Source organism: Symphalangus syndactylus, chromosome 5, assembly GCF_028878055.3.
Source record: "Symphalangus syndactylus isolate Jambi chromosome 5, NHGRI_mSymSyn1-v2.1_pri, whole genome shotgun sequence".
NCBI lineage: Eukaryota > Metazoa > Chordata > Mammalia > Primates > Hylobatidae > Symphalangus > Symphalangus syndactylus.
Window position 1 is genome coordinate 42,446,120 of NC_072427.2, and position 21,981 is coordinate 42,468,100.

Here is a 21,981-nt window from a genome sequence, read left to right on the forward strand (position 1 = left end):
TGCCCACTTTGGCCTCCCAAAGTGTTGGGATTACAGGCGTGAGCCACCGCACCTGGCTGCATTCCACCAGTTTGAAATCATTAATTGTAATGTAAGATGAAATTTTAGAAACATTTTATGAGTCCTCTGTATGTTTTTGACTGTTTTCTCTTCTCCTTTTGCAGGACTAATGGCTGAAGGATAAATCAACATGGCAACTATGATTCCACCAGTGAAGCTGAAATGGCTTGAACACTTGAACAGCTCCTGGATTACAGAGGACAGTGAATCTATTGCTACAAGAGAGGGAGTTGCTGTTCTGTATTCTAAACTGGTTAGCAATAAGGAAGTAGTACCTTTGCCCCAACAAGTTTTATGCCTCAAAGGACCACAGTTGCCAGACTTTGAACGTGAGTCTCTTTCAAGTGATGAGCAGGACCACTATTTGGATGCCCTTCTTAGCAGCCAGCTAGCATTGGCAAAGATGGTATGTTCGGATTCCCCATTTGCTGGGGCACTTAGAAAACGACTGCTTGTACTCCAGCGTGTCTTTTATGCACTTTCTAATAAATACCATGACAAAGGCAAGGTGAAGCAGCAGCAGCATTCTCCGGAGAGCAGTTCTGGTTCAGCAGATGTCCATTCTGTTAGTGAACGCCCCCGGTCAAGCACTGATGCACTTATAGAAATGGGTGTTCGAACTGGTCTAAGTTTATTATTTGCACTTCTAAGACAAAGTTGGATGATGCCTGTGTCAGGACCTGGTCTCAGTCTTTGCAACGATGTTATTCATACTGCAATTGAAGTTGTGAGCTCCTTGCCACCATTATCATTAGCAAATGAAAGCAAGATTCCTCCCATGGGCTTGGACTGCTTATCGCAAGTAACAACATTTCTTAAAGGAGTCACTATTCCTAATTCTGGGGCAGACACTTTAGGTCGTAGATTAGCTTCTGAGTTGCTGCTTGGTTTGGCAGCTCAACGAGGCTCATTGCGATATCTTCTTGAATGGATAGAAATGGCTTTGGGAGCTTCAGCAGTTGTACATACCATGGAGAAAAGCAAACTACTCTCAAGCCAGGAAGGAATGATCAGCTTTGACTGCTTTATGACCATATTAATGCAGATGAGGCGTTCTTTGGTACGTACTATAAATCTCAACTTTAAAGTTCATAATAGTTTTTGGAAAAGTCAATGCAGTTTTTAATGAATTGGTGGTAATAGTGAATGATTTGAGACTTTTGGGGATTGTTGAGTTAATTAAATATTTCGTATACTTGGAGTGAAGAAACTTTTATGCATGTTGATATATATGGTTGGTACAGTGTTAAGACTACTGCATCAGGAGTCAGGTTTATAGTTTTAGTTTTGTGGATTCTCATGTGAACTAGAGAAATTCATCTAACTTTATGTTTTAGCAAACTTATGAAAAATGAGAGATTTTGGCTAGTGATCAGGAGGTCTTTAGAAAAAAAAACCTCTTATTTTCATCTTTCCCAATTTATATTAAACATTTACTATATGCCAAGTACTATTCTAGGCCTTGGGGCAACAGCCTTGAGGATACAGTTTCTGCCCCCATGGAGCTAACAGCCTAGTAGAGGAGTCAGATAATAAATATATAATTTCAGGTAGTGAAAATTTCTAAGAAGAAAAATAAAAGAGGGAAAGGGAATAGAGACTGGTAGACTTAGGACAGAGGTTGGGAGGTGAAAAGTTGCTGTTTTAGTTAATGTGGTCAGGGAATGACTCTCTGAGTTGTGACATTAGAGTAGAGACCAGAATGAAGGGAAGTGATGAGCTAAGCAAAGATCTGTGAGAAGCGTGTTGTCAGAGGAAATTAATTATTTGACTATCATAACCTTGGATACTACATTAAAGAATAAATAATAAAATAGTGTAGTATAATCAATTTCAAGAATTTGTAAGACTGAAATATACCTTTGTGAAAACCAAGAATAAAAATTCAAATTTTAAAATACAAATTTAGGCTGGGTGTGGTGTCTCATGCCTGTAATCCCAGCACTTTGGGAACTTGAGGAGGGTGGATCACTTGAGGCCAGGAGTTCTAAACCAGCCTGGCCAGCATGGTGAAACCCCGTCTCTACTAAAAATACAAAAATTATCCAGGTGTGGTGGTGTGCGCCTGTAATCCTAGCTACTTGGGAGGCTGAGGCAGGAGAATCGCTTGAACCCAGGAGACGGAGGTCACAGTGAGCAGAGATCTTGCCACAGCACTCCTGGGCAACAAAGCGAGAATCTGTCTCAAAAATAAAATAAAAAATAAAATACAAATTTAAAATATTAAGACTCAAACACTTAAAAGCTGACTTAATTTTAATTAGGTTACATTGATCAAGTCTTTTTTTTTTTTTTTTTTTTTTTGAGACGGAGTCTAGCTCTGTCACCCAGGCGGGAGTGCAGTGGTGTGATCTCTGCTCACTGCAACCTCTGCCTCCTGGGTTCAAGTGATTCTCCTGCCTCAGCCTCCCAAGTAGCTGGGATTACAGGCGTACACTACCACGCCCGGCTAATTTGTGTACTTTTAGTAGAGACAGAGTTTCACCATGTTGGCCATAGCTGGTCTCGAACTCCTGACCTCAGGTGATCTGCCCACCTTGGCCTCCCAAACTGCTGGGATTACAGGTGTGAGCCGCTGCACCCAGCCTACATTGATTAGTCTTTTCGGTATCCTTTGTTACCAGATGTCAATCAACAAATCTATTTAGTTAAAATAACTAAAAATGTCACTTATAAATGATATATGTATATTTCAAGTCTCCCGCTACCCCCAACAGGTAGAAAGCTTTTGGACAGGAGTGTCTTATAAAAACCAGTTTTGTTGAATTTATTTTCAAACCAGGGACATTTAAGTTTTCACCTACTTTACTTTTTGCATTTATGAACTAAATGGTAAATATTGGGGCATTTTTTACAATTTTATCATAGGTAAGTACTTGGGGATTTTAGATCATAAGATCTATGAAAATTTGAATTTCTTACTGTTACATAAAAATAAATAAGAAAAGCATGCCGTGCTTTGTTTGGGATATGGAATGTTGACATGGGTTCTGTGCTCTTCACTTGAGGTGCCCAGGGATGCAATGATGTAATAATTAGGAAAGGCTTTAGGGACCAGCTGTAGGAGGTGCGTAGGCCTCTTTGTGTTTTCTTATTCAATATTCAAATCCTCTCACTTGCACATGTTTTTCTAACTTTGTTTTCTGATTCTTAATACTTTCTGGTAACATCCTCTTATGTTATACTCCTTTCAAGTCTATAAAGTGATTTATTGACCTAAAATAATGTATCTAATAGATATATATATTAAAAAAATAATGTATTTATGGTCACGTTAATATTTCTGTAAGAAGTCACTTAATTCCTCATTTTACGGGCTATTTACTTTGCATTACCTTTGTTACAAAAAAGATATTAATCATTGCACAATATAGTTATATGATTAAATGTTTGCCAATGGTGTGTTTGAACAAAATGCTAGTTACCTTGAGGCAGAAGCCTCTTCCTCGAGGACCTTACCTTCTAAGGCCTTATTCTATAATATTGCTCCTTAATGGGAAGAGGTTACCCCAGGAAATAGATTTCTTTTCTCAGTGTCCATTTAGCCTCATTGTCTAGGCTTGTATGCATATTTGATAATTGACGGATAGTTTAAATATTTTTCCTTTTTCCCTTTTTTTTTTTTGAGACAGAGTTTTGCTCTTGTCTCCCAGGCTGGAGTGCAGTGGCGTGATCTTGGCTCACTGCAACCTCCGCCTCCCAGGTTCAAGTGATTCTCCTGCCTCAGCCTCCCAAGTAACTGGGACTACAGGCACCCGCCACCATGTCCAGCTAATTTTGTTTTTGTATTTTTAGTAGAGACGGGGTTTCCATGAAGGCCCACCTTAAAGTAGATGTAAAATAATTTTTTTTTTAACTGCTGGATTTCCAGTTTTCTTTCTACTTGGCCTCTCATTCCCAGACAAAATAGCAAATTCGCTAGTCAGGGAGGTGCTTCCCTTGTTCCTCTCTAAGGCCATACCCTATAATATAGCTCCTTATTGGGGCAGAGATACCTTTAAAAAACTAGATTGCTGGCCAGGCGCAGTGGCTTACACCTGTAATCCCAGCACTTTGGGAGGCCAGGCGGGCAGATCACCTGAGGTCAGTTTTGAGACAAGCCTGGCCAACATGGTGAAACCTTGTCTCTACTAAAAATAAAAAAATTAGCCGGGCATGGTGGCAGGTGCCTGTAATCCCAGCTACTCGGGAGGCTGAGGCAGGGAGAATCACTTGAACCTGGGAGGTGGACGTTGCAGTGAGCTGAGATCGTGCCATTGCACTCCAGCCTGGGTGACAGACCAAGACTGTCTCAAAAAAAAAAAAAAAAAAAAAATTAGATTGCTTTTCTCAGAATTCTAGATCTATTCTGGGGAAGAATATGTGTTTGACCTAATTTAGCTCTCTCAAAGCCACCTCAGGCCTCTATTAGATTGAATTTTAATTAAATCTCAGATTGGTTTAAGGGGAAAGGAATGGTTATTAAACTGAATTATATATTTGTTATTTCTTCTTGCACAGTCAGTGATATTATCTGATGCTTTTGGTCTCCAGAACCCATGTTTCTTTTCTTTCCTTTTTTTTTTTTTGAGGTAGAGTCTTGCTCTGCCACCCATGCTAGAGTGCAGTGGTGTGAACTTAGCTCACTGCAACCTCCGCCTCCTGGGTTCAAGCTATTCTCGTGCCTCAGCCTCCCCAGTAGCTGGGTTTACAGGCACTCACTACCATGCCTGGCTAATTTTTGTATTTTTAGTAGAGACGGGGTTTTACCATGTTGGCTAGGCTGGTCTCGAACTCCTAACCTCAGGTGATCTACCTGCTTCGGCCTCCCACAGTGCTGGGATTACAGGCGTGAGCCACTGTGCCCAGCCTAGAACCCATGTTTCTTACACTTTACTGTTGTCTGAGAACTAGGAAATTTGTAGAGCCTCTTCTGATGCACTAGACCCCAACCTGACCTGATCCTCCCCATCTTGAATTTCTCTATCCTTGAGTAACTGGGCCAGAACTTATCTCCAAGCTATAAGTTAGAGGGAGAGGCACATAACCATCTATTGAGTATCTGGTACAAGACCTAACAAAAATAAGTTCAATCTGTAAATTGTCTTTACTTGTGTGATTCTTAATCTCTGCTGCCCACACATATGTAATGAGTTTGATGGGAACACACAATATATTCATTAACTTATATGAGAATAGGGAAGTAATCTCAGTGTACATCTTTAAATTATAAGAAATAACCATATGTACGCCATTTGCCTTTGATGCCACTAGGTGTTTACTGTGCATGGTGTGCCAGATACTGCTAGGCACTGGGTTAAAAAGATGAATAAGCTTTGTAGCATCCATGTCTTTAGACAGCCCACAGTGTAGTGAAAGAGGGATGCACAGACATTTGAAATTAATGATAATGGGCTATAGTCTGTACTGGGAGGAGATGATGGGATGAAAGAAGAGGGCGGGAGGCAAAGGGACAGAAAATGTCTTATGGAGGAAGTACCCCTGAAGTTAGTTGAAAAGTAGGATTTTGCCAGCAATTGTGAGGTGTGTGTGTGAGGGGAGCTGGAGAAGTCTTCAGATGAGAGGCTCACAAAGCAATTGAGGTGTGGGAGAGCAAGCCCCAGGATGTATGGAATGGAATGAGGTGAGATTGAGGCTGCAAGCTAGGCAGGGCCCTGTATCCCATGCTATAGGCTTTGGGGACTTGATCCCATATGCAATGTGGAGTTATTGAAGCAATTTTGAGTAAAAACAGCCAGAACGGAAGGAAATATACTCCATGTAATCTTATGTCTTTGAATATCTTAAGCAGACAAATGTGAGGGGAAAAAAATTGTTATTTTGTATGGTAGATAAGAGGAAGGTAAAGACCTGTGAAACAAAAAAATTTATTTTATTTATTTTTTAAGACAGAGAGTCTTGCTCTGATGCCCTGGCTGGAGTGCAGTGGCATGATCTTGGCTCACTGCAACTTCCACCTCCCGGGTTCAAGCAATTCTCCTGCCTCAGCTTCCCAAGTAGCTGGGATTACAGTTGCCCACCACCATGCCTGGCTAATTTTTTTATATTTTTAGTAGAGATGGGGCTTCACCCTGTTGGCCAGGCTGGTCTCGAACTTCTGACCTCAGATGATCTGCCTGCCTTGGCCTCCCAAAGTGCTGAGATTACAGGTGTGAGCCACCGCACCTGTCTTATTTATTTTTTTGAGACGGAGTTTAGTTCTTGTTGCCCAGGCTGGAGTGCAATGGTGTGATCTTGGCTCACTGCAACCTCAGCCTCTGAGGTTCAAGCAGTCCTCCTGCCTCAGACTCCTGAGTAGCTGGGACTACAGATGTGCACCACCACACCCAGCTAATTTTTGTATTTTTAATAGAGATGGGGTTTCACCATGTTGGCCAGGCTGGTCTCGAACTCCTGACCTCAGGTGATCTGCTTGCCTCGGCCTCCCAAAGTGCTGGGATTACAGGCATGAGCCACCACATCTGGCCCCAAAATTTATTTTAATTTCCACTTTATTTTTGGACCGTTGAACTTTCTATCATGTTGAGAATGTGAACAAATGAAGTCATACATTTAATGGGCTATATTTTTTAAAATTTATTTTCTCTAAAAATGCCCAGCTTTAGCCCTGTTTTTTTTTTTGGAAACAGAGTCTCACTCTGTCACCCAGTCTGGAGTGCCGTGGCAAGATCTCGGCTCACTGCAGCTCCCGCCTCCTGGGTTCAGGCAGTTCTCCCTGTCTCAGCCTCACGAGTAGCTGGGATTACAGGCGCTCGCCACCACACCTGGCTGATTTTTGTATTTTTTAGTAGAGACGGGGTTTGGCCATGTTGGCCAGGCTGGTTTTGAACTCCTGATCTCGGGTGACCCACCTACATAGGCCTCCCAAAGTGCTGGGATTACAGGCGTGAACCACTGTGCCCAGCCTGTGTAGAATGAGTTTTAAGTGTGTCTTTAATCGTAACTGACTGAAGCTGGAGTAGACTTATCCTTAAATACTGACTTTTTTGGGAAGAAATTAACAACAGTCATTACAGTGTTTGTAGGATATTTTGTTGGTTTGATATTGTTAAATTTGGCAGTAATTTATTAAAGGCTTCCAGTATTTTCTCTTCTTTCTCAATATATATACATAATGCAAAATAATAATTATTGCTATCAGTTTTGAGATCTTACTATGTAGTGGGAACTGTGCTAAGCAGGTTTTACACATAATTTCAGTTAATTATGCAACAGCTCTAAATGTTGTGGGCATCATTCCCATCTCAGGATGAGACCCTTTCAGTAAGAGCCAGTAAGTGATGGAGTCTAGATTTAAACCCAAGTTTATCACTAAAAACTTTATGCTGTTTTCAACATTTTTCTCCATACTGTAGAAAGGCATAAAAGAGGGATCATGATGGCCCTGGTGCCAGCTCCTAGAAAGGTACATCAGTCTACTCCTTATCTGTTTTTGTTTTGGTGATCACTAGAGTTGGCTTTTAGATAACGAAGCCACAGATCACAATTGTGTTTTTTCTCAGAAATGCTTCACAGCTAACTAGGGAATTTGGAGAGGCTGCAACCAAGTATTTGTTGGTGTAGCAACACATTGTATGTCTAGGGACTAGTTACTTTTTAAACACTTAGCTTCTGGTATGATTCCATACCTGAGTCTGGACTCTGAAGCCTTACTATTCAAAGTGTGAGCCACAGACAATAGCATTGGCATCACCTACATTTGTTAGAAATGCAGAATCTTAGGCTTCTTCTATACTTACTAATTAGGATCTGTATTTTAACAAGATCACCAGGTAATTCGTGTCAACATTGAAATTTGAGAAGCAACATCCTAAATAATTAAAAAGAAAAACTGACTTGGCAGCAGCAGGTTAATAGCAGATGACCCAGCAATAAGAGAAACAGTCAAAATAGAATCAGAGATCTGAAGACGATGAGCAATGTGCTATGATTGGAAGGCTCTGATTAGCTATCATAGTTACTGAAAGCTATCTGAGAAGTGAGGGATTTGGAACAGCTGAAGAGAATAATTTAGAATAATGATTATTAATGGGGTGGGGCGATAACAGAGACTATGACAACAGGAAGCTTTACATGTAAATTTATAAAGATCTTGGAGAAAAGGAAGCTATATGAAGAGACTGAAGATTAAACTTCTCTGCAGCTTTGCTGGGGTGCGAAGAGTGGTGTGAAAGTCATTCACATGGACTTCATCATAGCAGCTTTTGAAGGCAGAGGGGGAACTTGTTAGATGACAAAAAAGTTCTGCCATGTAATACTCAGCTCTTCGGAGAACTCTCCAAAGTGATTGACATTTCATTGATTTGAGGGTAGCAAGATATTTGCTGTTTTGTTTTGATTTTGAGATGGAGCCTCGCTCTTGTCTCCCAGGCTGGAGTGCAGTAGGGCTATCTTGGCTGACTGCAACCTCCGCCTCCTGGGTTCAAGTGATTCTCCTGCCCCAGCCTCCCCAGTAGCTGGGACTACAGGTGCCCACCACCACGCCCGGCTAATTTTTTGTATTTTTAGTAGAGACGGGGTTTCACCATGGTCAGGCTTTTCTCTAACTCCTGACCTCAGATGATCCACCTGCCTCGGCCTCCCAAAGTGCTGGGGATATTTGCTGTTTTTATTTAAAAGTATTGTTTATCTGCCTAGTAAATACAGATTGATGAAAATTTCACCATTGTTTTATTTACCTGATGGAATAGAAAGAGGACAGATGAATATATAGAGCAACTTAAAACCTATAGGCCAGGCGTGGTGGCTCACGCCTGTAATCCCAGCACTTTGGGAGGCTGAGGCGAGTGGATTGCCTGAGGTCAGTAGTTCGAGACCAACCTGACCATGGTGAAACCCCGTCTCTACTAAAAATACAAAAAAATTAGCCGAGCATGGTGGCGTGCACTTGTAATACAGCTACTTGGGAGGCTGAGGCAGGGGAATTGCTTAAATCCGGGAGGTGGAGGTTGCAGTGAGCCAAGACTGTGCCACTGCACTCCAGCCTGGGCAACAGAGCAAGAATCCATCTCAAAAAAAACAAACAAACGAAAAACCTATAAAACTTTAGTGTAGGCTGGGCATGGTGGCTCACACCTGTAATCCCAGCACTTTGGGAGGCCCAAGTGGGCAGATCACCTGGGGTCGGGAGTTTGAGACCAGCCTGAACCAAGATGGAGAAACCTTGTCTCTGCTAAAAATACAAAAAAGCTGGGCATGGTGGCGCATGCCTGTAATCCCAGCTACTTGGGAGACTGAGGCAGGATAATCACTTGAACCTGGGAGGTGGAGGTTATAGTGAGCTGAGATCGTGCCATTGCACTCCAGCCTGGGCAACAAGAGCGAAGCTCCGTCTCAAAAACAAAACAAAACAAAAAAACCCCTAGCCTTTAGTGTATTATGAAACTTAAAAAATTCTAAGTAAGCTTCATTAATAGTTAATAAGCTTTATTAATGTTCTGTTTTTTGAGACGGAGTCTCATTCTGTCACCTAGGTTGGAGTGCAGTGGTGCGATCTGCAACCTCCACCTTCTGGGTTCAAGCGATTCTCCTGCCTCAGCCTCTCAAGTAGCTAGGATTACAGGCAAATGCCACCATACCTTGAGAATTTTTGTATTTTTAGTAGAGACAAGGTTTTACCATGTTGGCCAGGCTGGTCTCGAACTCCTGACCTCAACTGATCTGCCCACCTCAGCCTCTCAAAATGCTGGGATTACAGGTGTGAGCCACTGCGCCTGGCCAATATGCTTTTAGTGATATTAATTTTAATTAATTACTAATATATAATATAACTAACATAAATAAATATTAATCAAATTAATCAGATTAATATTGATGAAGTTAATGTTTGACCTATATGATTATATTAATGTATAAATACATTTTAATATTTATTAATAGTTAATAAGCCTTAATAATAAGCTTATTAATAGATCCTGAGGTGGGAGGATCACTTGAGCCCGGGAGGTTGAGGCTATAGTGAGTTATGTAAACCAAAAACTATCTGAGACAGGTTGCAAATCAATTTAGGTTTATTTTGTCAAGGTTAAGGACAATGCCTGGGAGATGAGTGTAAACCAAGAAGTGTCTGAGACAAGAAATTGACCTTTCTCTATCAGTTTAGAAAGCCATTGCACTCCAGCCTGGGCGACAAGAGTGAAACTGTCTCAAATAAAATGAAATAAAGTTTATTTTGCTAAGGTTAAGGACATGCCTGTGACAGCCTCAGGAGGTCCTGGTGGCAGGTGCCCAAGGCGGTTAGGGTACAGCTTGCTTTTATACATTTTAGGGAGACATATCAGTCAGTACATGTAAGATCTTATTGGTTTGATATGAAAGGATGGGATAACTCGAGGTGGGGGGGCTTCCAGGTCATAGGTAGATTTAAACATATTCTGATTGTTTGAAAGAGTTAGTAGAAAGGAATGTGTGGGTTACAATAAGGGGTTGTGGGAGAGGTAGGTTTTATCATGCAGATGAAGCCTCCAAGTAGCAGGCTTAGAATAGACTGTAAATGTTTCTTTTTAGACTTAAGGTCTGTATTGATGTTAATGCTGGATGGATATAATGAGGCATGTCCAATCTCCCACTTCCCGTCCTGGCCTGAATCAGTTCTTCACGTTAAATTTTAGAGTGCCCTCCCATAGGAGGGAGTCCATTCAGATGGTTGCTGGGGGCCTTTGAATTTTATTTTTGGTTTACACAGATCTGTGCCTTTCTCCGAAGATGATATTGAGGGCTTCACTATTTAAACGGGGTAAGCAGGCTGGAGGGGAACAAAGGAGGGTATGGTCACATTACTGAATCCACAAATTGCTAGAGAAAAGGAGCAGAATAGTGGAATTATGTATTTCTCTGGCGCTCAGTAGATAGGCATTTTGTATAAGATAAGGTGAACATAGAGTAGTACCTGTGAGGATATTCACCCTTTCATCTGTAGCTATCTGCTTCGGAATAGAAGGAAAGGCAGCTTCTTGCATAAGTCAGCCTTCAGCTTAATTTTTTTCTTTTGTCAGGGTGAATTGGAGTCTCAAGTTTTTATTTCCTTTTCACAGCAATAATCTTTGCCACTGAATTCCAGCCTTGGCAACAGAGCAAGACCCTGTCTCAGAAATAAATAAATCCATAAATAAATAAATATTTTAAAAAATAGTGTTAGGCTGGGCATGGTGGCTCACGCCTGTAATCCTAGCACTTTGGGAGGCTGAGGCGGGCGGATCACCTGAGGTCAGGGGTTCGAGACCAGCCTGGCCAACATGGCAAAACCCATCTCTACTAAAAATACAAAAATTAGCTGGGCGTGGTTGTGCAGGCTTGTAATCCCAGCTACTGGGGAGGCTGAGGCACAAGAATCACTTGAACCCGGGAGGTGGAGGTTGCAGTGAGCCGAGGTTGCAGTGAGCCAAGGTTGTGCCAGTGCACTGCAGCCTGGGTGACAGTGAGACGTCTCAAAAAAAAAAAAAAAAAAAAAAAAAAACATTAGAGTTAGGTATAAATACTGTGGGCATTTGAAGACGTTGATTGGAATTTTGTACTTGGTCAAAAATATTCATTTTTTAATTATTATTTTGGAATCATGTTACTTAAAATAGCCTGATTTGAAAATCAGAGAATCTTAGAGTTGGATGAGATCTTGTGGGTTATCTAAGTCAATCTTTCTTCCCCTGTGGAGGATATACTTTTCTGTGGTATATCTGCTAAGAGATAATTTAGAATACAATTATTTTTACAATATAGTATCCTTTGAAATAAAGCCACTGATGAAAATTTCACAATTATATAATGGATAAATTATAGAAAGAACTTGACATTTGTGCTCTAAAGACTTAAGGATATGGAAATTTGAGGGACAATGGATATTGAGTTCACTTTCTGATTTATCTTTTTTTTTTTTTTTTTTTTGAGTCTCACTCTGTTGCCCAGGCTGGAATGCAGTGGTGTGATTTTGGCTCACTGCAACCTCTGCCTCCTGGGTTCGAGTGATCCGCCTGCCTCAGCCCCTCGAGTAGCTAGAATTACAGGCATGTGCCCCCACACCTGGCTAATGTTTTGTATTTTTAGTAGAGACGACAGGGTTTTGCCATGTTGGCCAGGCTGGTCTTGAACTCCTGAGCTCAAATAATCTGCCTGTCTCCTCCCAAAGTGCTGGGATTACAGACGTGAGCCACTGCGCCTGTCCTATCATTTTTTAATGAGATAATGATTTCTCCCATTGGGTCCTATTGTGGAGAGTAAGTCTCAGAGATGTGCTGTGATTCCTCAGCTCTGCTAGGAAAAAAGATGAACTGACTTCCTGGTGTTAGCAGTGGCAAATCCTTATGAGCCTGCAGCAACCTCAATTCTTGCCTCCTCAGAAAAAGAATTTGTCTGAGGGGCATAAAGAGACTGAGGCAAATATTAGAGCAGGAGTGTAAGTTTATTTAAAAAGCTTTAGAGCAGGAAGGAAAAGAAGTGAAGTACACTTGGAAGAGGGCCAAGCAGGTGACTTGAGAGATCAAGTGCCCAGGTTGACTTTTGACTTAGGCTTTTATATGTTAGCATACTTCCTGGGTCTTGTGTTTCTTCCCTTGGGGTGGGCTATTCACATGCACAGTGGCCTGCCAGCCCTTGGGAGGGGAGCATGCGCAGTGTGTTTACCAGAGTTGTACGCGTGCTCACTTAAGGCGTTCTTCCCTTACCGGTTGAATGTCCCTAGAAGGTCATATACCAGTTAAACTCCTCCATTTTGCCTCTTAATGTGCATGCTTGATCCCACTCACCCAGCTCCTGAGATCTTATTAGCAAGTTGCTGATCACAAGTTTCAGGTTTTTTTCTGTCTGTTGGGAGACTGCCTTTCCCTGGTGCTGGCTGCAATCAATTATTGTTTTAGAGAGACAATTAACCACTGCCTGAGCATCACTTGATGGTCACCTGACATACCTGGTGGTAGGGGTTGGGGGGCCCCTCTCCTGCCCTGCTCATGCCTGACTAGCTACCTGCTGTAACACTGGGACCTTGGTTGTGGTGAAACTAAGAAGGGAGGGACAGACTTTCTGCTGCTTTGGTCAAGTCATAACTAAAGCTGGCTATATTCTGTCAGGTGGGAGGCAGGTGGGCAATATACCCATGGGGAGTATTTCCTGAGACCACATTTTCTGGATATTGGTCACCCAAGGAGTGTGTAACTGGCAAAATTCCACTTCCTTTATTGTTTCTAGAGCCCTGTGTCCCTTGGAATAAATCACTTTTTAATAAGGTAATCAGTGAGGGATTGGCACTTAATTTATCATGTGATGCAGTAGCCAGCTCGTTTAATAAAACTTCCTTGCAAAAGTTAGTTTCATGACCTAATGTTAGGATTTGGTTCCAGTGCACATAATTATATAAACAGGTCTTCAAATAGGTGTTGTTTTTGTAGACTGTTTAAGTAATTTTAATGCATATGTCTCTCCCCTTCCTACACTGTGTCCCACAATGTTTTAATTATAGGGTTCATCTGCTGATCGGAGTCAGTGGAGAGAACCAACCAGAACATCGGATGGCTTGTGCTCCCTTTATGAGGCAGCGTTATGTCTCTTTGAAGAGGTATGTAATAATCATGGCTTTTGTATTAAAAACTTTGTGTTAAAATGCTATGGCATGTATTTATCCCTTAAAAATAATCCATTTTCTCTGGAAAAGCTACAAAAGGAAGTGGCACCAGCTGTTACCTCTAGAGAGTGGAACTGGGGTACCTAGGGTGGGGGTGGGGTGAGTAGGAGACATACTTTTCAATGTATATACCCTTTCATTTATTTTGATTTTTGAATTATGTGCTGGTAACTTAATTGAAAAAATTTTGTATTAAGTAAAACACATAGAAAAATGTACACATATATTGCTTAATGAATTATTATAAAATAAATACCCTTCTAATATGTACCTAGGTAAAGAGAGAATTTTATTAGTCATTGCAGAAGCCCTTTCACAGCCTTGTCATAACCTCTTTTCTCCTCCCCAAAGTAACCACTATTGTGACTTTGACCACTTCCTTGCATTTCTTTATAGTTCTGTCAACCAGATGTGCCTCCTTAGACACTATAGTCTTGCCCATTAAAAAAAAAGGGAAAGTCTTTTAAATCTTTTAATCTCTAGGTTCCCTCCTCCATTTTTCTTTTCCTTCAGTATGTTTGTTCAGGAATCTAGGCTTTTTAGGCTGTAGCATTTCCCACAGTCTGGGTTTCGCTGATAGATTACTCATGATGCAGTTCCGTATGTTTCTTTATCCTCTGTATTTCCTATAAATTGGCAGCTGGATCCAGAGGCTTGATCAGTCTCAGGTGTTACGTCTTTAGCAAGGCTATATACATGTTGTATTCTTCCATTAGATTCCATCTGGTTGTCTCTCTTTGTGGTATTAGCAGCCCTTGATGCTTAATGACTATATTAATTCATTTGTGCTTGGTTGCAAAAATATGATATTCTAATTCTATCATTTCTTTTTATTAGTGTTGGGGTGATCAGACCCAACACCAGGTCGTGGGGGTGACAAAGTCCGGTGGAGTCAAAGGATTGAGAAAAAGACAGTTTGAGAGAGAAAGGTGGGACACCAGGGGGCCATCGCTATTGTAAGCCCTGAGCTCTGGGAGCCCACGGTTTTTATTGGTAATCTAACAAAGAAATAGTTGGTGAGAATGTGGAGGTCAAAAGGGCAGGCGCATGGTCTACAGCTGTGATGGTTTAGCATTTATATGGAACATGTTCTGCTACGTGAGATAATGGGAATAGGAGCCTAGGAGAGCTAGAAGCAAGGAGTCAGCAAGTCTAGACACATTCGAGAGGACATTATGCAAGCCTTGCCTCAGTTTCCCTCCCAACACTCAGCTTTTTCCCAACAATTAGTTGCAATATTTTAATGAAGAGATTCCCTTATTGGCTGATTACTCTGCTACGGTTTATATAGGAAGAGCAGAATAAATGCTTGATTCTTTCTATCTGCTCTTTATTTACCAGTTTTCAATTTAATGAATTTTCCTCCTACCATCCTCCAAACTTGGCCAATTAACTTCATTTAAAAAATACCATGGGCTGGGTGCAGTGGCTCACCCTGTAATCCCAGCACTTTGGGAAGCCTAGGTGGGTGGATTACCTGAGGAGTTTGAGACCAGCCTGGCCAATATGGTGAAACCTCGTCTCTATAAAAAAAATTAGCCAGGTGGGGTGGCAGACAATCTGTAATCCCAGCTACTCAGGAGGCTGAGGCAGGAGAATTGCTTGAACCTGGGAGGCGGAGGTTGCAGTCAGTCAAGATCATGCCACTGCACTCCAGCCTGGGCAATAAGAGCGAAACTTCATCTCAATAAATAAACAAATAAAAAATAAATCATTATGAACCCACAGATTTAAGCCTATTTGAGTTTCAGCACATTGAATTATTATCTGCAGTGAAGGTCATACTGTTATTTTTGGCTGTTAGTCTCTTCAGGGTTCCTAAGTTATTTTAACATAAGCCTAATAATCTTTTATAGCCTCCTTGCTTTCTGATATGTTTCATTGTTTCTGGCTGATCTTACACATTTCTTGCCCCCAGTCTGGAATCATCTAGCTAGTTTTCTGAAAAAAGTCCTGGTTTCTTTTATTTGAAAATGATTCAAGACCACAATCAGGGTGCTAGAAATGCTTACTGCTACTGAGTTGGTTTATTTCTAGGCTTTTATATTCATAGTAGACAGAGCTAGGATGTGTATACATGTGTGTTTAAAGCTAAGATACCTAATGAGTTCATACTGATACTTTCAAATTCACAGCTATAGAATTTTTACTTAACCTTTACATTTATGTCTTCTTCCTTTTAAACTAAGATTGCTGATTCCCAAAGATACAAGGATGAGAATTAGAATATGCCGTTATTACTCATTTGTTTTAATTACATGTTACACACATATACACATAAACAGCAGTCCTAAAATAAGACAAATAACTACTGCTGTATGATTACTGAAAAAATTAATTTCTAAAGTATGCTTTCTCTGTTTTTTAATAATTGTATTACATCTATATAGGGCATAGTTATTACATACTCTCTGCATTTTTTTTTTTTTTTGAGGCAGTCTTGCTCTGTTGCCCAGGCTAGAGTGTGCAGTGGTGTGATCATAGTGCCCTGCAGCTTCTATCTCCTGGGCTGAAGTGATCTTCTGGCCTCAGCCTCCCAAGTAGCTGGGACTACAGGCATGTGCCATCACACCTGGCTAATTTTTATTTTTTATTTTTAGTAGAGATGAGGTCTTGCTATGGTTGCCCAGACTGGTCTTAAACTCCTGAGCTCAAGTGATCCTTCTACCTCGGGCTCCCAAACTACTGGTATTACAGACGTGAGCCATGGCGCCCAGCCTGTCTCTGTGTTTTAACCTTCATTTAGTATTAGTTCTACAAATGATTACATATTTAATGCTCAATACTGGTCTCTGTGTCAATGTCTATTCTTTTTGATAGTTTGAGGGTCATTCTCTAGTACATTTCTCAATAAAGACTCATCAGAACAAGATTTCTGAGTTTTTGCATGTTGATAATTGCTGTGCTCTTTATTCTTGAATGTCAGTGTTGGTAATATTCTTTAGTTCATCTTTTCTTTAGTTCACATTTTCTTTTCTTTTTGTCTGTCTTAAATATGTTACTCCATTGTCTTCTGGCATAAACTGTTACTGTCAAAGTTCAAAAGTAATCTGATTTTCTTTCCTATGTGAGTCATGCATATTTGCTGAGAAGCCCAAAGGACTTTTTCTTATCTTTAAGGATCAGTAATTTTACTATAGAATATGTCTTGATATTATTCATTCTGGGTTGATATTCTTAGAGATGTGATAATTCAATATGTAGTTTCAAATCTTTTTTATTTCGGGAAAATGTCCCTAAATTACAGTTTCTTATTTTTATTCCTTTGATTGGGTTCTATTCTTCAGGGATTTCTATTATGTGCGTGTTGGATCTTTGCCTGATTTTAATATTTGTCAGTTTTTCTTGAATACTTTGTCTTTTTAAATTTTGATTTCTAAAAATGCTTTTTGTCTTTCACTACTCTTAGGGCATTATCTACTGTATTTATTTACTTTTGGGTTTCTTCTAGTTTAGTCTTCAGTTCCAAAATGATTTTTCTCTCTTATTTCTAATTCTTGAGTTATGTTACCTCACTTTTGAGGGTTTGTAATTCAGATTTCTGTTTTTCCTTTGTGTCTTTTTTTTTTTTTTGAGACGGGGTCTCGCTCTGTCGCCCAGGCTGGAGTGCAGTGGCGAGATCTCGGCTCACTGCAAGCTCCGCCTCCCAGGTTCACGCCATTCTCCTGCCTCAGCCTCCCGAGCAGCTGGGACTACAGGCGCCCGCCAACACGCCCGGCTAATTTTTTGTATTTTTGGTAGAGACGGGGTTTCACCCTGTTAGCCAGGATGGTCTCGATCTCCTGACCTCGTGATCCGCCTGCCTCGGCCTCCCAAAGTGCTGGGATTACAGTCTTGAGCCACCGCGCCCGGCCCTTTGTGTCTTTTTTTTTTTTTTTTTGAGATGGTGTCTCTGCTGCCCAGGCTGGAGTACAGTGGCATGATCTTGGCTCATTGCAACTTTATAATAACTTCATATGGGATTTGACCTCAGTACTTTTCTCTTGCTTATTTCTATGTAGTATTAGTTTTCCTGAACTCTTAGAATGAGGTGGGATTTAAGATGGCTTTTTAAACTCCATGGACTCCCTCCCTCTGTTTTTTTTTTTGTGTGTGTAATGTTAAAAAAAATGGTTTTCCAGTTTGTTCCCCTTCCCAACTTTTGTCTTGGTATTCTCTTTCCTCTCCATCTTTCCTTTCTATTGTCCCTATCCAGTTCAATTTTTTTTCTGCCCCCAGTAGTTTTTCTCAGTGTAGGGGCTTTGTCCTGGAAAGGAATCCTGGCTGGCCAGTATCAAGAGGTGTGAGCCACCACACTGGCTGTGATAGACCTGTAGATGAACAATTCTGACTCTCTTGGCCCCACTATCCTCCTTTATCTCCAGCAAAATTCCAGACCTTTTATTAGGGACTGGCAGCTGTCCTCAGATACTGTCCTCATGTTCACTGGAAAATATTTGTCTAACACACATATTATTCTATTGTTTTGGATACTATTTAAAGTGTCTGACCAAGATGACCCTATCCTCTCCCATTTCATGTGCTGACAAACTAATATGTTGACTTCTTAAATTTCTTTTTTTGTTTTGCTTGATTCAGCAAAATCAAAAAACTAAAAGGCAGAAAACAAATTGATAGTCACTGTAGTCAGTTAATATCTTTATTGTATTGAGTTCATACAAGTCAATTAAAAAATCTATTAAGTTCTAATAAGTGAACAGAAGTTCACGTCACAAAATATAGTAAACAGATGGAAAAACTTTAGTTTTGCTAACAATAAAGAAATGTGAAGTTAAGATAAGGGCATCTTCCTTTTTCCTCATTTATGTTTGCAAAAAATTTTAAAAGCATAATACTCATTATGAGTGTGGATTCAGTGAAATTGGTAGTGGGATGGCCAACCTGGGTCCTATGCTTTTGGCAGGCAGCCTGGATTTTTAAAAAGGCTTATGAATGGCAACAGACTTTACCATTATATTCTACAGAAATGGTAAATAAGCCATGATTTTTATTTTATGTATTCAGATGTATGTGTGAATGTTAATTGCTTTGTGCCTTCGCTGTTTTTAGAACAGCCTTCTTTTGTACATTACTAGTGATGTATTAATAGCACCATTTTGGAATGCAGTTTGGTATAGTATGTTTCAAGAATCATAGGATTCTTGTCTTTTTTTGAATATCGAGTCCCATTTCTGAGATTCTCTACTAAGGAAGTAATAAAAAGTATAGTAACAACTATATCCTTAAAAATGGCCCATATAACAAGTAAATAGACTCTAATTGCCCTATTAAAGGAAAGTGGAGCCAGGTATGATTACTTGCGTACCTGTAATCTCAGCTACTTGGGGCCTGAGGTGGGAGGATTGTTTGAAGTCTAGTCAGGAGTTTGAGTCTAGTCTGTGTAAGATAGTGAGACCCCATCTATTTAAAAAAAAAAGTTGGGGGTGGGGAAGTGGTTGAGTACATTGTGATGTTTTTTACTAGATGGAATATTATCTATTCAATCATCAAGACTAGGTAGGCATGGATTTGCATGACTCTTTTGTGCGATTTGTCACTTCTATGTATCTTCTGTGGTGACTGTGTTAAAGAATTTGTATATGAAAAATTCTGGAAGGACATATATTTAAAAGGTAAAATTTATTGTATTAAGGTGTTAAGATTATCTATGGTGATTTTTTGTACTTTATTTCTTAAGCTTTGTTTTTCTACAGTGTTTTGTATGCAATAATAAAATGTTTAGCTAAAAGATTGTGTGTCTCCCCTTTCCCACTTTTGCCACTTTATTAGTGTCTTTTAGTGGTTTATTCCATATGAGTAAATAGTCTAGTTATCTTTATTTAATAGGTTCTTTGAGCATTTGAGAGTGTTGGAAGGAAAGGCAACAGTAATTTTAGAGGCTATATATAAAAAATGCCCAGACTAAAACTGTCTTGACTATTTGTTGCATATTTTAAATTTTTAATAGGTTTGCAGAATGGCTTCTGATTATTCGAGAACATGTGCTAGCCCAGATAGCATTCAGACTGGTGATGCTCCCATTGTCTCCGAAACCTGTGAGGTTTATGTTTGGGGGAGCAATAGCAGCCATCAGTTGGTAGAAGGTACACAGGAGAAAATACTGCAACCCAAACTGGCTCCTAGTTTCTCTGATGCACAGACCGTAAGTTTTCTAAATAGCTTACAAACTGGTAGATAATCTGGTGTATATTCATGCTTATTTGCATTAAATAATATTGAGTATTTTTTAAATGAGTGAAAATTATCGATGGTTATTTCTGATCTATATACTGCATTAGTTTTTTTCACTTTAATAGAAAAATACTTTGGCCAGGCGCAGTGGCTCACGCCTGTAATCCCAGCACTTTGGGAGGCTGAGGCAGGTGGATCACGAGGTCAGGAGTTCGAGACCAGCCTGGCCAATATGGTGAAACTCCATCTCTACTAAAAATACAAAAATTAGCCAGGCATGGTGGCGCATGCCTGTAGTCCCAGCTAATCGGGAGGCTGAGGCAGAAGAATAGCTTGAACCTGGGAGGCGGAGGTTGCAGTGAGCCGAGAACATGCCACTGCATTCCAGCCTGGGTGACAGAGTGAGCCGCCATCTCAAAATAAATAAATAAATAATACATTTTTAGTCCCCAGTATCCCTGACAGCATTTCCAACTTTCAAATAACTAAATTGGGATCTCGATTTTTAAAGTGTTAAGAATACAACAGACTTTACTGTTGTGTTCACCACAAATGGCAAGTAAGAGTAAATAAAGGCCTGGTATGGTGGCTCACACCTGTAATCCCAGCACTTTGGGAGGCCAAGGCGGGTGGATCATTTGAGGTCATGAGTTCGAGACTAGCTTGACCAACATGGTGAAACCCTGTCTCTACTAAAAATATTTACAAAAATTAGCCAGGCATGATGGCTCGTGCCTATAATCTCATCTACTCAGGGGGCTGAGGCAGGAATTGCTTGAACCTGGTAAGTGGAGGTATATAGTGAAACGAAATTGCACCACTGCACTCTAGCCCAGGTGACAGAGCAAGACTCTGTCTCAAAAAAAAAAAAATAAATAAATAAATAAAAACTAGAATTTCTTTTTGCTAGATTAGCATTTCATTTTCTTATGATCACTTTTTTTTACATTTATAGCCCAGCTAGAACTTTCTATTTGATTATTACTTTCATTAAAATGTATTTTTTTCAAATAGGTTTAGAATACATTTTATATGGTTCTTGCCATAATGTACCCTAAGGAATTTATAGGAAGGAAAATTTTATGTCTTGCCATTCTCAGTTATAAGAGCATATTAAGCATTTTACTTTGTTCTTTCATTCATTCATAACCTGGACAATAACCTGGAAAGATAACATATACGTGAAGAATTTGAACTCAGCAACAAAGTCATGAGCATGAAAAGGCCATTCATGTTCTCTTAAATTTCTGTATATTCCTTAATCTCTCTGAAGAATCATGCCATATTCTGCTAAAAGACTTCCTTTGAGGCTCTTTGATAAAACCAGCCTTAAATATTATACTTTGATACTCACAGAAGTATTTTATATTTATGATTCTTTGTTTATAGATTGAAGCTGGACAGTACTGCACTTTTGTCATTTCTACGGATGGCTCTGTTAGAGCTTGTGGGAAAGGCAGCTATGGGAGACTGGGCCTTGGAGACTCCAATAATCAGTCAACTTTAAAAAAGTTAACATTCGAGCCTCACAGATCCATTAAAAAGGTTTCATCTTCTAAAGGATCTGATGGTCACACTTTAGCCTTTACGACAGAAGGAGAAGTCTTCAGTTGGGGAGACGGTGATTATGGGAAACTGGGGCATGGAAATAGTTCAACACAGAAATATCCCAAGCTTATTCAGGGACCTCTACAAGGAAAGGTATGTGCATTCTTTTTGGTTATAAAAATAATTAGATGCATTGGTGTTGTAATTGACAATATCTTTCAGATTTTGATGTGTTCTTTCTGCAGTTGCCCCTTCAACCCTTTGGCTTAATCTTTTGTATATCTGCTTTACAGTTTACAGAACACCTTTGTATACATTATTGAATTTTAATTCTTATATTCTTATAATTATTATTGTAAGGTAGTTATTATCCCTATTTCACAGATAAGCAAACTGAGAGTCATTCATTTAACACATTTAGCACTTTTCAAGTGTCAGGCAGTATTTTAGGCATTAGACGTGTAGCAGTGAACAAGACAGATAAGGTCTCTACTTTAATCTTTTAGTCTTCAGGATAGAGATAATAAGTTAACAAGCATATAAAATAATTTCAGGTAATATTAAAGAAAAAAATGAGCAATAAAGATTACCTT

The 21,981-nt window shown here is 39.9% G+C and overlaps 1 protein-coding gene across 19 annotated transcripts in view; it reads left to right on the forward strand.

Annotated features, from left to right (window-relative positions):
- Positions 1 to 21,981, forward strand: part of HERC1 (HECT and RLD domain containing E3 ubiquitin protein ligase family member 1) — a 254,678-nt gene that overhangs the window by 66,576 nt on the left and 166,121 nt on the right. For all 19 annotated transcript variants that reach the window (XM_063638840.1, XM_055278203.2, XM_063638842.1 and 16 more), the window contains exons 2-5: positions 165 to 1,120; positions 13,508 to 13,603; positions 19,617 to 19,811; positions 21,230 to 21,541. In XM_063638840.1, the coding sequence (XP_063494910.1) occupies positions 191 to 1,120; positions 13,508 to 13,603; positions 19,617 to 19,811; positions 21,230 to 21,541 (1,533 nt within the window). In that variant the 5' untranslated portion in view covers positions 165 to 190. The remainder of the gene's footprint in view (positions 1 to 164; positions 1,121 to 13,507; positions 13,604 to 19,616; positions 19,812 to 21,229; positions 21,542 to 21,981) is intronic.